The following is a 13,732-nucleotide window of genomic DNA, read 5'->3' as shown; positions in this document are numbered from 1 at the left end:
TCGCATGCCCCTGAATCTTTCTACATTTCAGCAATTCTCAAGTCTAATGCAAATTGTACGTATTACTGTATCAACACCAAATCGCCGTGGGACATTTCGCGCCTAGGGCCGCCCTGCACACCATTTCGCGTCACAACAAGCGAATTTAGTTAGCTGTTTGGCCGATCTACACATTTACGTTGAGATACGCTACTTTACCGCTGTGCGCGCTGCGCACAGTGCTTCCTCCAACGTGACTGCGCGGGGCTGTTGAAGACAGAATGTGCGCGGCACCCCGCGAGCTGGCACGACACACAGCCGAGCACTCCAAGCTGCTGGCGCAGCGGGCGACGCACACCGGGGCGCTGCCGTCTGGCGCAGCGTCTGAATCAGCATCGGGCTCTGGGCAAGCTCGTGTCGCCGCGGCGGTACTGGCATCAGCCGCAGCAGTTGCAGCTGCTGCAGCGACATTGTCGACCCAACGAAGCATGGTTGATGTGGCAACTGAGCCGAGAGCATCGCCGTCGGGGTCATCCGCCGTTGCAACGTATGACGGGCTCTCATTTGTCTCGGTGAGCATAATTGCCTGCGACGTGGATAGTGGTGCCGCGATATGGGCTTGGCAGCGTGGGCCGGCTGATGACCCTGCGCTGCCTTACTACAACTGCGTGCACTCGCGCCAGCCAGCGCCGGGACACCGCGAGCGAGCAGGACATGCATGCTGTGTTGACCCGTCAAGCTAAGTGGCTGTCGGAGGATGGACAACGTCAGGGTGACGCCAGTTCCTCAGCGGCAGGTTGGGGCGCTCACTGTGTCGGTCAGCGGTTTGGAATGGGCAGCCGCGTGGAGACTTCGCCGACGGCTTTAACCTGGGGCTTTTTGGATTGATCAGGGACCACAGCTCGTTACATCGCGTGTGTCTGTGTCCCTGTTGGCGCGTGCAGCACATGGTGGCGGGCTCCATAGCGGGCACGGTGGAGCACACGGCCATGTACCCGGTGGACACGATCAAAACGCGGATGCAGGCGCTGTACCACCCAGGACACTCGGGCTCAGTGGTGAGAGCAGAGTATTGAGAGGGCGGACACAGGTCTAGTGTCTTACTTGTCAGGCACCAAGTGTTGTTGTGGACCTGACGCAGCGTAGCATGTACATGAGCATGTTATTGGCCCTGTTTGCAACGCGTCTTTACCCCATCCGGGTGCCTTGGTTTCGCAGGTATCACGCTCCTCGATACGGCAAATGGTCCGGGGCGTGTTGCAACAGGACGGCGTGGCGGGGCTGTACCGCGGAGTGGGCGCAGTGGCGGCTGGCGCGGGGTGAGTTTGTGGCTAATGCCAGGAACAACGTTTGGTGCTAGAGCTGTGTACGGTACGCATGTGCGGGGCGCAAATGTGACCTAGGTTGGGTTGGGCTGCAATGGCTGCGGCAGCGGTGTCGACAATTTTTATGTACGCTGGGTCACGGTGGTCGGGACTGAGCAGGACAGGCATGGGGCAGGGGTTGGGCGGGGTGACACGAGGTACCTGGACCAGTCAGGGCGGTGACGGCAGCCCTAACGTGCAGGACGCCCGACCTTACACGTGTTCTTCATTTCCACGTGTTCTTCATTTCAATGATTTGTGCCTCGCCTGTCTGCTTGATGTTTCGAACCCCCCCCCCCTGTCCCTGCCGGCCTCCTCAACAGTCCGGCACACGCACTCCACTTCGCTGTGTATGAGGCGGCCAAGGAGGCGCTGGGCGGTAACCGCGAGGGGCTGCACCCACTGGAGACGGCGGCCGCCGGCTGTGTGGCCACTGTAGTGAATGACGCGCTCATGACGCCCGTGGACAGCGTCAAGCAGCGTTGTCAGGTAGGTCGCGTCGATCAGCATTGAAGGTTGAAAGTGGAAGGGTGGAGCGCCAGAAGGGGACGTGGTGCCTGCAGCGTCTGTGTGCCAAACCGGCGCGGAACAGCGGCCGCGAAGCAAAAGGGGCACATGGTGGGCGGCAGGCGTTGGGTGTGGAAGGGAACAACCATGCAATGCAAAGATAGCCACGTGGGCAGCAGAGGATTGCGACGTATAGCGTATGCGCCTGTGGGTGCCGCGGGCGATGTGGGCTTCACTGTGTTCAAAGCTGATCTGCAGCAAAATTCGCTGAATTCGTACAAAACAATCCCACTGCTGCGCTGTGGTCTTCCCCTCCCTGCAGCTGGAGGGCTCGCCCTATCGTGGCGTGCTGGACGCGGCTCGCTCCATGCTGCGCAACGAGGGCTTGGGTGCCTTCTTCCGATCCTACCGCACCACCCTGGTCATGAATGTGCCCTTTACTGCCATGCACTTCTCCGTGTACGAGACGTCCAAGAAGCTGCTGCTAGGCAAGGAGGGCGGCGGCGAGGACGAGGAGACGCTGCAGGTGCAGCTGGTGGCGGGCGGGCTGGCGGGCGGCTGCGCGGCGGCGGTGACCAACCCACTGGATGTGGTCAAGACGCGGCTGCAGACGGCGGACCCGGCCAAGTACGGCAGCGCGGCGGTGGTGAGTACCAAAGGCGGGGCGTGTAGTCGTGTAGTTAGTGAGGAGGATTGCTATCTGGGCTCGGTGCAAGTGCTTGGCGCGTGGGCTCTTTGGACAGACAGTGCGCACAAGGCGACCTCAGTATCCCGCTGACCGCCATCTGTATTTGTGCCCCCTTGCTTACAGATTCCCACGCTGCGGCAGATTGTACGGGAGGAGGGCATGCAGGCGCTGTGGCAGGGCTTGAAGCCGCGGGTGCTGTTCCACATACCCGCGGCGGCCGTGTGCTGGGGCACCTACGAGACCATGAAGGACCTGCTGGCAGGCAGCGGCAGCGGACAGCACTGAACATAGCGTTAGGACCGGAAGCAGCACTAGAGAGAAACAAACGCAATTCGCCATTGATTGGTACCCGGAAGTATATTGGAACGCCGTGTTGAGCGTTTTGGTCACGCAGATTAGGCATGTGGAGTCGGTGGCGCCCCATCCATCAGGGCGCTGGAGGGCCATGTCTCGCCCGGGTAGCAGGTAGCAAGCTTGAATCCCTTTGGGATGGCAGCTCGGGCAGGAGGGCCCGCTTCTTGGTTGTTGGTATGCTCCAAGCAGGAGGGCATATATGGCAGGTCGGATTTTGAGGCGATGAAGCATGCGGTTGCGTAACAATGAACGCGGTGTGATGATAAGGGGCTGGGTTACAGAGGCATGTCCGGCAGATGTTGCAGACCCACTCGTGCTGCGGTAGTCAGCTTTGCATGTTCGTTCTATGGTGAGCATGCATGTGTATCACGGACATGCAGAAGTCATGTCCAACGCGGCGCTCTTTATCTCAATGCAGCTTTGCTATTTTGAGCCCCGCATACGCATAACGGCACACACTGAAATACGGGGCAGAATGGCGCGGGTCCAGTTGGAGAGTTCCCTGCGTGTTACTGGTATGTGTTCGTGCCGCAGGGGGGTGCGAAGACGGTGTTTGTGTGTGCAGCACCATTTGTATGTGTACAACAAACGTTTCCAGCACATACCGTTACCGAAGAACGTCTGGGGTGAACATGGGCTGCTGTGGCTCACACAGGTTGTGCTCTCAATCAGCGTGATGCTTGTCACACGGGATGGTAGCTCAGCAGTGCCCGTGCTCATAGTGCCCCAGACGCACGCTGATCGCTCAGAGAGGAGCCCGCCGTAATCTTCGCTTTCCCACAGACACCCAGCCCGGGGGCGCCAGCCTGCAGCTATCAGCGGCTAGCCGAGTAGCCCTCGCCTACTCGCCAAGTTGTGCATGCGTCAGTTCCCCCGTGCCAGCTCCCCCGCCCGGCCCCGTGCCATCTCACCCCATGCTTACACGTAGATGCTGGCTTCACGCCACATCTTGTACGGGCTTCACGCAACATCTCCTGATCTCGGGCCAGGCTGGCCTCTCCCCGTACCGACTTCCCATTGTAAGTGAAGTGTTTGCTAGTGAATGCGAATGCAAGACGCCGTCGCGAGCTCCAGGCTAGCAATAAACATCACGTTAGTGTCATTGTCACGCAAGTCATGTCTTTGTAAGCAAGGTGACCTCACTTTGGAGAGCACCATTGCGGCCATGATGGATTCCATGTGCGGCCCGCACTCCTGCTCGCATGCGGACAATCACATGACACGGCGAAGTCCGAAACCGTGTACAAGCCGGGAGGGGGCCGCTGGTGCACTTGCGTTGTGCACACGTGCATGGGCCGTGTGCATCGTTGCAGAGGGTGAGCCTTGAGGGGAGCTCACGATAAGGGTGCCACCAAGGCACCAACATACCATCAAAGATATGAGCCATTGATACCGAGATTTCATTGGTTACAAGAGGGGCCTGCTGACGAAGTTCACGAGCGTGACGTGAAGTGCGATTCCCCTGCCGGGGCATGCCAACCAAGTTCTACAGGCTTATGGCTCCATGTGAGGATGTATGCTAGCTTTGCGGGACACACCAACTCACCAAGGCACGACTCACCTGCCCAGGGCTGCCAGGCCAGCAGGGCTGCCGGGGGCTCTGGCTGGCTCCGGGCAGGGGTGGGCCAGCCAGGTCGGGACGAATGCACAGGCGGTTCAAGAACTGGGCGTGCAGCTGCAAACTGGAGGCACCGGCTGTTGGCGGTTCATACCCACTGCTGAATACCGCCGCGCACTGCCAGGGACCTTAGCTGCGCCGGCACCCCGGGCACTCTCGGCGTCGTCGAGTTCACCCGCACGTTCCTCTGCCGCTACCGCCGTGCCAAGCTCGTCTTCTACCGTCAGCAGCCTAGTCCAGCAGCACCAATGGACAGGTCAAGGGCGCCTGGCACATAGACCGCAAGTAAGCATGGACTAGGAGGTAGGTTGCGGGGGGAGGAGCGAAGGGCGTTGTACCGGCACAGAGAAGCGAGCGGAAGCAAAGCCTTGGGGGCCAACACAGGCAGACGGGACAGATGCACGGCGGCCAAGCCCATCCCAGCCTGCCCCTGATTCTGGACACGGCTAACACTATACGCATATATCAAGTTGAATTTCCAGGTGCTGCTCTCCTGCGCCTCGAAAGCAGGGCATTCTACATTTGTCTCCACCAGCGGGACTGCGGCAAGACTTAGCCGAAGTGAGGTGTGTACATAGACACAGCATGCAACGCTAGCTGATCTACGTAACAAGACCACTTGCGCCTCAGTGACTCGGCTGCCTATCCCTCAATTTCGCTGTTGGCCCAATTTGTGATCTCGACACACGAGCCATATCAAGCTCAATTTGGGATCTTGGCCTGCGCGGCGCTTTACAGGCTTTCGGCTTCACTGGACGGGCGGCGCGATGGAGCTTGCTTTCACCGGCGCGTTCGCCTGGGCCGCTTGGCAGGTCCTGGGCAGGCTGCAGAGGCATGCAGCCAAAATTGAGAAGAACATCGATGATGGCCTTCTTCTAGGCATGTGGGAGGAGGAGTGCAAAAACATGGCGGTGAGCCGCAGCCCTCGCGTTGCCGTTTTCTCACCACCCAAATGAATCATGGCAGCAAGTCATTGACATGGCACGCGGGGACACTTCTAGGAAGAGCTGGCGGTCCTTGGGGCTTGACTTTGGCATGTGCAGGCTTCGTAAGGGCACGCTGGCCGGGCCGGGCGGGGGCTGCCGCAGCCCAGGTGCTTGATGGGAAACCCCAACCGCACCCTTAACATGGCGCTCGTGTGAACATGCAGGCTTCCAAAAAGCGCAGCTCCCCGGCTATGGGTGCGGGTGCTGCTGCCAGCGGCCACCAGCACATTTTTGAGGACTGGCGCAACAAGAAGCTGCGCCCGCAGCAGATGATTCAGGTGGGTGCAGCGCAGCTGCCTGTTTTTGTTGGTGATGCTGTGTTGGTGGTGGGGGCTTGGGCCAGACGGCAGTGAATGGACCGTCACCTGGCACCGGGCGTGCAAGCTGATAGGCGGGTCACCATCCATGCAGGACAGGCGGGGGTGTTGCCGTAATGCTGCGGGCGTGAGCGGGGCCCTGCATGTACATTGGCAGGCGTGCAACCAGTGGCCTTTTGTGATGTCGAGTGCATTGCACAGTGACTTAGGCAAACCCTGGAGGCACCAAACGGGCGCACCCTGCCCGGCCGCGGTTTTGTGCGTGTGCTGCCACATCGCTTAGCCAGAAGCCTAAGACTGCTTGCCGCAATTTTAACCGTCATATGCCTCACGCGGCTTGTCTGCTGTCGTCTTCTTCTCCGTATGCGCTCTGCCGCTCCCGACACACAGCTGGCCTCAGACCTGGCGGATCTGGCTCAGTGGGCGGGTGTGGGCCGCCACGTGCCGGAGCTTCGTGTGGACGGGCCCGTCAAGGCCTGGGCCGAGTACGGCACCGCGGGCAAGGTGCACCTGCTGCAGGTGCGTGCCTGGGCCAGGGTGCACGGTTGGGAGGGCCGTGTAGAGTTCGGCGTGCGGTGTATGTTCCAGGTTGTGGTATCGAAAATGTGGAAGATATGATGGACGGAGATACCATTGGCTCTGTACACATGGCCGTGTCGTTTATATCGTACCACGCACATTCCGACTACGGCAAGCTATGCTGAGGCCACGTGCTTTCCCCCGCCCCTACCCTTCATTGCCAGGCTGCGGACGCGCTGCAGTTCAACTTCGCGGAGGCGGCCCGGAAGCAGGCGGAGCAGCTGGCCGACAACTGGCTGTGGCAGGTGCGGCAGGCAGGAGGGGGGATAATGGCGGGTTTGATGCAGGGATCCGGCGGTGTAGAAGGCCGGCGTGACTTGTCCTCCCCTGCGCATCCACTACCCTGCTGCCTGTTGTGTGTCCCCAGGTTACAGAGGCGCTGCCTTCCTTGTCTGCCGAGCCGCTGCGCACCACTGCGCCCAACAACGCAATCGCCAGTGAGTGGTGTGGAGGCACCCATGTGGGTTGGTTTCTGGGTGAGCCGGGAGTGCGCCGCTGCCCTCTAGTATGCCCCTGAACCCATGATTACTGACCAACTCGCCCAGCCAACGCTTTGGCAGGCGCGACGCTGTACCTCGCCCCGCTCTTACCATTTTGACCCTCACCTGACCCCCATGCCACTTCGACCCTAAACTAACCCTCGTCAGGCCTGAAGACTCGTCTGACTGAGGCGGAGGCAGCTGTGCGCGCCGTCTTCGACGCCGAGCGCACCAGCCAGGCCGCGGGCCTGAAGGGCCTGGTGGAGCCGCTGTCGGTGGCCCGCTGCGCGCGCAACCTGCAGGTGCTCAAGGCGCTGGCGGCCGAGGTGGGACTCAACGCGACCATGGCCGACCCCGCAGTCGCGGCTGTCCGCACCACCCTAAGCGCGCCGCTGTCACTGGAGGCGGCGGCGCCCGCGGTGGCGGCGCAGAAGACGGCTGCTGCTGATGCCGTCAACTCTGAGGCGGACGCAGCGGTGGCGGCGGAGCGTTCTGCGCGCGTCGCGGAGATTGAGGCCGCGGCCGCCAAGACCTACCGTCGCGCGCTGGTGCTGCAGGCCTGTGAGTAGGGTGGGGCATGTGCGCAACCTGGCATAGGCGTTGCGAGCTGGTTACTAGTGACTTCGCCTGTGTCGGGCTCCCATCATATGTCATGTGCAATTCACTTGCTCCATGCCTCCATGACCCTTCGCAGCCTCGCCCACCCACTGGCACATGTCCAGCGAGACGCCCGCGCTACACCGCCTGGGCCTCATGTCGGCGCTTCTCATGCAGCTGGCCTGCGACAGCGCGGCCGGCACGCCGGAGGGCGATGCCGCGGCGGCTGAGCTTGCGGATGCAGTGCGCAAGCTGATGCCCCAGATGAGGTGAGGGACGGGACGGCGGTGTTGCGGGTAGAAGTGGTAGGGTGCGCGTAGAAGTGGTAGGACTTGAGCAGCACGGGGCAGGCTGCTCACACATTGTTACGGTGCGTACATTCAACAAAACATGCAGCCCGCATGTGACAGTAATAATATCGTACGGTGTAGCAGTTTTGAGCAATCCGCCCTGCTAGTGGCTTGGCAGGCCTCCGCTTAGTGACCTAACTTTCAGATGCGGCGCATGGGAGATGATTCGGATTCGGAGGCACCGAAAGGGCGCATCCCGCCAGCCTAATATGTTCTTCCTGCACTGCGGAGACGCACATGCATGCAATGTCAGACCTTCGGCTCATGTCATTGTCGCCGTGTAGCACCCTACCGTGCGGCGTCTGTCCCCACCTCAGCCCGATGTACCCTCACCCGGTATGTGCACCATGCCACCTACCCACCGCTTCAGGATCAAGCTGTCGGAGGATGACGCCGCCCGCCGCGTCATGCTCCTGGCGGCCCTCACACCAGCACCTCCCGCGCCCCCGCCCGCTCCCAAGCCGGAGCCGGAGGAGGGCGAGGAGGACGAGGAGGGCAAGGAGGGCGAGGAGGGTGCTGAGGAGGGTGAGAAGGCTGAGAAGGAGGAGGTGCCCCCGCCGCCCGCCCGGCCCAGCCCCGCCGAGGCTGCCCAGGGCCTGGTGTCGCTGATGGAGGGCGTCATCCGCGCCCAGCTGGCTGAGGCCGTGGAGGCGCGAAAGGCCGCACGGTGAGCCGGGAGCGGCGACATGGCCACAAGCAGAATGCGCATAGGGAAACATAACCGTTGCGCTGCCGAACACTCAGTGCACGCCCACGGTGCACGGCCGATGCAAGCCGTACAATTCGCCCGTGTACCTTGCCTCACTATTAATGTATGAGAATCTTGACTCCGTACCCGTATACACTGTGCGTTTTCCTTTTTTCAGGGCTGCCGCCAAGGAGGCCAAGGCCGCCGCCGCAGCTGCCGCCAAGGCCGCGCAGGAGGAGGCCCAGGCCGGCGAGGGCTCCGAGGAGGCAGCTGAGAAGGCCGAGGAGGCGGAGGAAGTCGCTGCCGATGCGGAGGAGCAGGAAGAGGAGGAGGAGGAGGTGGACGTGCCCACTGCCGCCGAGACGGTGGACGTGGCGGCTGTCCGCAAGGGTGTGGAGCAGGAGGCACGCTCCCGCTCTGACGCGGAGAAGGAGGCGGCGATGCTGAAGCTGGAGGACGCTCTGGGCGCGCTGAGGGAGGCCACTGCCGCCAAGGCCGTCACGGGTCTGGTGGATCGCCTGGCGGTCACCGCCCCCCCTGCTGCCAAGGGCGACGAGGATGGCGCTGTGGAGGAGGAGGAGGAGGAGGAGGAGGAGGAGGAGGAGGAGGAGGAGGAGGAGGAGGAGGAGGACGAGGCCGAGGAGAAGGAGGCAGCCCCGGCCGCCCCCGCCGCTGCCCCGCTGGATGCGGGCTCACGGCTGCTGGCACTCGAGTCGCTGCTGCGTGACGCCGCCAAGGCCTCGGACGCCGGCCTGGCCGCCGCCACCGCCGACGCCATCGCCAAGTGAGTGCAGCATCAGACGCAGCATCAGACGCCATATTTGCATTAAGCTTGGTTTGAGCCGCGTTATACCCATTTGATCCGTCGTTGCGCCTTACCTTTGGCACCACGCCCTCCCCCAGGCTGACCGACGCTGACCTCGCTGCGCTGGACGGCGCCACCTCCTCCGCGCTGTCTGCGCTGTCCGCCCACCTGGCGCTGGTGAAGCTGGTGGCGGACACCGGCAAGCTTGACCTGGCGCCGGGCGCGTGCGACACACTGCGCCGTGTGGATACCTGGCTGGCGGAGCATGAGTCGCAGGTGGGGCTGGGGGACATGGGGGACAAGTTCCATGCAGGGGACACAGATGTATTGGTCCAGATGACGCCGGCAGTTTGACGACTGAGTACCTGTTATGTCCACGCCCACCCCACTGTAGGCCGCTGCTGCCGCCGCTGAGGCCGCTGAGCCGCAGCCCGCCACTGAGACCGTGGTCGAGGAGGGTGAGAAGCAGGAGGGCGAGGCCGAGGCTGAAGCCGAGACCAAGGAGGAGACGCCCGCCCCCGCCCCCGCCAAGCCGAAGACCGCGGACCCCGCCCGGCTGGCTGAGGGTCGCCGCCTGGTGTCTGAGCTGCTGGGCGAGGGCCTGGTGCTGCTGGAGCTGCCGCCCGCGTCCTACCGCAAGCTGCAGCTGCTGCGCGAGGCCGTGGACAAGCTGGACCCGGTGGCTGGGGACGGCGCGGTGCAGCATTCCGCCATCAAGACCCTGGGCGAGGTGGTGTCGCAGCTGGGGCCCATCGGCGGCTCCGTGGACGCACGCCTGAGCCAGGTGTCGGACGAGGGCGAGCGGGCCAAGCTGGGTGAGGTGCGCTCGGCGGCTGTGGCCATCTATGGTGCGCTCACCACCTTCCTGCGCCTGGAGACTGAGACGTGGACGGATGCCAAGTCCACACTGGACAAGGCACGCACTACTGTGTTCGGCCTTAAGGTGGAGCGCAAGGCGGCCACGCTGTCGGAGGGCGTGGAGGCCTGCGGCGGTGTGCACGCAACCTGCGTCAAGCTGGGCGGGATGGTGAGCGCGCTGGGCTCGCAGCCGGCCAAGGCCGCTTCAGGGCGCGCCAAGACGGCGCTGCAGGAGACGGCCGAGCAGGCGCACAGCACTGCGGCCGCCCTGGAGGAGTACCTGTCGTACGTGCGGCTGCGGGAGCACGCTCTGGGCGGCGCCGTCAGCGCCCCTGCCGAGGTGGAGGACACGTTCGAGCTGCAGCTGCCTCAGCTGGACGAGATGACCGGCAAGCACAACGACGAGGCGGTGTGGCTGGACCTGGCGGGCATGGGGCTGCCGGCGGTGGACGAGGAGGATGAGGCGTCGGCTGAGGCGCATGAGGAGGCGCTGGCAGGTCTGCAGGAGCGCTTGGATGGCTGGCACATGACCGGCCTGCGCCTGCTGGCGCGCGGCCAGGCGGCGCTGGTGACGCTGGGCGGTGCCACCACCGAGGCGGGCGAGCTGCGCCTGACCGCCGACATCGGGCTGCCCTCCGCCAAGTCGCTGCTGCAGCTGTGCGCGGAGAAAATCAGGCGGCTGCAGATGATGGCGGCGGAGAGCGTGAGCGGCCCCAACAGCGGCGTGGCCAACCCGCTGCACTGGTACCTGCTGGTGCCCGCCGCTGCCGAGCAGCCGCTCAAGGACTTCCTGGCTGCCAACGAGCACTTTGGGCTGCTGCCCAGCCAGGTGCACGTGGCCGTCAATGACGTGCGGCCGCCGCTGCTGACCGAGGAGGGGCTGCAAGTGGTGCTGGACAGCACCGGCACCCGTGTGGCCCGCAGCCAGCCCGGCAGCGGCGAGGTATTCCTGGCGCTGCGGCGGTCGGGCGCCCTGGCGCACATGCGCAAGGTGGGCGTGCGCTGCATCGAGGTGGAGACGGTGGAGGACAACACCATCGCGCGACCGCTGGACCCAGCCTTCCTGGGCGCCTGCTCCGCCACTGCCATCGACGCTGCTGCAAAGGTGGCGGTGCCGGGCGTGCAGACCGAGGGTGAGCAGTGTTGGCAGCTGGTGTGCGCAGTGCCGGCGAGGATCAGGGCTTCGGCAGGCGGAGGGCTGCTGCGTCCCGAAAACCACGTTGGACCTGCTTATGACAAGTTGGTTGGCGCGCCTCACGCACATGCTCACTCACGCAACTGCCTCCACCGCACAGGCACCTCGGCGCTGCCCGAGCTCTACTCGCGCTACCTGGAGCTGCTGGGCACCTCCTCGCCGCTGCTGGAGCGACTGGGCGACTACGTGCCCGCCATCGGCACCTACTATTTCTCCATGGACTTTGTGAAGCGGGTGGACAAGCTGCTGCGCGACCGCCCCATGGCGCTGTATCGACTGGCGCCCGCAGACAAGCTGCCCAGCAGGGCGGCGGCAGCACCCGGCAAGGCGCCTGCGCCTGGCGGCGGCGCTGCGGGCTACCGGCTGGAGCGCCGGCTGTCGGACTTCGCCTCGCCGGCGGTGAGCCACGCATCCCGAAGATGGGACGGAGTCTGTGGTGATAACGCTGACATGGCCGCCTACGCATCCTGTACATTGTTTGTCGCAGGTCTGCTCGTTGATTGACGGCGTGCAGCTGGCCATGGTTGCGGTGGACGTGGCGGCGGAGTTTGCGCCGGTGTGGGGCACCGCGCCCTTCTACAAGACCGCCTCGCCCACCTCGGCGGTGGACGCTATGCTCCTGCAGCAGACGCGGTACGTTGAGCCTGGGCCGTGTGTGTGTGTGTGGGGGGGGGGGGGGGTTGACGATGGGGGGTAGCCGTGAACCGAAGATGGTGTGCTCATTACACATGCTTAAAAGTACCGTCGTCCGGGTGGGAAGGGGTTCAGGCCCAAGCCCAACGACTTAGGTAATGCAGGGGCTCGTGTTGGGCTCACTGACTCTAGCAGGAGCTGAGATTTCGGACGTGGCTACTGTGGTTGTGGGGCCATCTTTAAGATGTCTTGACGATTACGCCCGCCCTTTGTCGCTGTGCACCATAGGTGGGTTGAGGAGGCTGGCGGCGCGCTTGAGGACGAGGAGGAGGGCGTGGTGGAGGTCAGCCCGCTGGTATCGTACGCGGGCGAGGGCCTAGCGCCGCTGGTGGAGGGCAAGGTTTTTGCGGAGGCGTACGTGCATGAGCTGCAGGTACGTGGGGTGTGCTACATGTGCACGTGGTGCGCCATGTGTGAATGTGTGTGAACTTGTGTGTGTATGTGTGTGTGTGTGTGTGTGTGTGTGTGTGTGTGTGTGTGTGTGAATGTGTGTGTGAATGTGTGTGTGTGTGTGTGTGTGTGTGTGTGTGTGTGTGTGTGTGTGTGTGTGTGTGTGAATGTGTGTTAAAAAACGAAACGAAAGCCCGCCCAATGACGCGACGGAGTTACTTACCGATACCCACCATTTTACCGAGCGTCGCGTGACTGTCGTGACCCAGGTAGTCATACTTACCCGCGATAAGCCTGGAACCCCACGGGCGACCATTCGGCCTGACCCCGCGTTGCACCTGTATGCGTCCATGCTCCGCACCCTGGGCGCGCTAAACAACGTTTACCCAGCACGCCTAATTCCCAGATTCCCGCCCGCTGGTCGTAGTCGAGCTCACCTATAGGCGAAAGTGGAAGCATGGGCATAGGGCGGCAGCGAGGAAGTGTCACGGGCATGTGAATGGCAACGGCGACAAGAGAGGCGGCGTGCAGCAGACAAACTAAGTATCACGCGTCCCAAGTCCCGCCCACTAAGTACAATAACGCTATGGAAAGAGGGCGAGGTAGCGGTGGCACTGCGACTAAACGGGGTCAAGGCTGCATGGGGGACGTGGCGGGCGGCGGTTGCAGCGTTTCCAGACGTGTCAGGCTGGTGTGTGTGTGTGACGTGTGTGCGCCGTGGGCTGGCGGGAGCTGGCCTCCCGCTCCCCACTCCACGGCGGCACCGAGGCTAGGCACGCTCGCGGCCGCAATGGCAATGTGAATGTGTGTGTGTGTGTAGTGCAGGGGCTTACAGAGCCATCGCCAAGGCGCTACGTAAGTAAGCGTCATTTCTTACCGTTGACACCCATGTTCTGCTTGCAGGGCTTCGACGCGGCGTCAACAGGCGCAGGAGGCAATGCTGGTGTGTGGGCGGTGCCGGCAGTCGTGGCATTCGCCGGGGCCGCGGCACTGCAGGTCGTCAAGGGCAAGTGAGGTGGATGTGGGCGAGCTGCTGAGTAGCCCTAGTTGATGAACGCGTGCATGTGTTGCGGGCGGATGACTTGTTGGTGGTTGCAACACGGCGAAGAGGGCCACGGCGTGGACGATCGTGGTTGCTGCTCGGAGCACGGCTGCGAGATCGCACGGCGTATAGATGGGCATACCAACTGCCTGTACTCGGACTTAGGTTCAATACGCGGACCAATTCGTGTCCTTGGGGTCTCCAAATTACAATGTAAGAAAGAAGTACCGAATCGGATGGTCT

General features: G+C 63.0%; 2 protein-coding genes across 2 annotated transcripts; both read left to right on the top strand.

The window, feature by feature from the left end:
• Positions 1–41: 41 nt before the first annotated feature.
• Positions 42–3,489, top strand: CHLRE_16g695950v5 (uncharacterized protein). Its single transcript, XM_043071819.1, has 6 exons — positions 42–551; positions 924–1,037; positions 1,198–1,298; positions 1,667–1,832; positions 2,173–2,496; positions 2,662–3,489. Exons 1-6 carry the CDS (start codon positions 261–263, stop codon positions 2,821–2,823), a joined length of 1,158 nt encoding a protein of 385 aa, XP_042915258.1. The 5' UTR covers positions 42–260; the 3' UTR covers positions 2,824–3,489.
• A 1,482-nt stretch (positions 3,490–4,971) lies between these two features.
• CHLRE_16g696000v5 (uncharacterized protein) lies at positions 4,972–13,718 on the top strand. The gene is made up of 16 exons (XM_043071820.1): positions 4,972–5,076; positions 5,249–5,421; positions 5,661–5,774; positions 6,204–6,332; positions 6,557–6,637; positions 6,760–6,829; positions 7,040–7,432; positions 7,566–7,737; positions 8,189–8,485; positions 8,685–9,290; positions 9,410–9,587; positions 9,706–11,302; positions 11,465–11,763; positions 11,852–11,997; positions 12,286–12,430; positions 13,351–13,718. Exons 2-16 carry the CDS (start codon positions 5,278–5,280, stop codon positions 13,459–13,461), a joined length of 4,482 nt encoding a protein of 1,493 aa, XP_042915257.1. The 5' UTR covers positions 4,972–5,076; positions 5,249–5,277; the 3' UTR covers positions 13,462–13,718.
• Positions 13,719–13,732: the final 14 nt, after the last annotated feature.

Source organism: Chlamydomonas reinhardtii, chromosome 16 (assembly GCF_000002595.2).
Source record: "Chlamydomonas reinhardtii strain CC-503 cw92 mt+ chromosome 16, whole genome shotgun sequence".
NCBI classification, from domain to species: domain Eukaryota; kingdom Viridiplantae; phylum Chlorophyta; class Chlorophyceae; order Chlamydomonadales; family Chlamydomonadaceae; genus Chlamydomonas; species Chlamydomonas reinhardtii.
This window is presented reverse-complemented; position numbering and strand designations above follow the sequence as displayed.

Bases quoted from the DNA above. Each gene is read 5' to 3' on its own strand.
- CHLRE_16g695950v5 (XM_043071819.1), top strand. From the start codon at position 261: ATGTGCGCGGCACCCCGCGAGCTGGCACGACACACAGCCGAGCACTCC. The intron at 1,038-1,197 runs GTGAGAGCAGAG...TTGGTTTCGCAG, and splicing joins CAGGACACTCGGGCTCAGTG to GTATCACGCTCCTCGATACG. The intron at 1,299-1,666 runs GTGAGTTTGTGG...CCTCCTCAACAG, and splicing joins GCAGTGGCGGCTGGCGCGGG to TCCGGCACACGCACTCCACT.
- CHLRE_16g696000v5 (XM_043071820.1), top strand. From the start codon at position 5,278: ATGGAGCTTGCTTTCACCGGCGCGTTCGCCTGGGCCGCTTGGCAGGTC. The intron at 5,775-6,203 runs GTGGGTGCAGCG...CCCGACACACAG, and splicing joins GCCCGCAGCAGATGATTCAG to CTGGCCTCAGACCTGGCGGA. The intron at 9,588-9,705 runs GTGGGGCTGGGG...ACCCCACTGTAG, and splicing joins TGGCGGAGCATGAGTCGCAG to GCCGCTGCTGCCGCCGCTGA.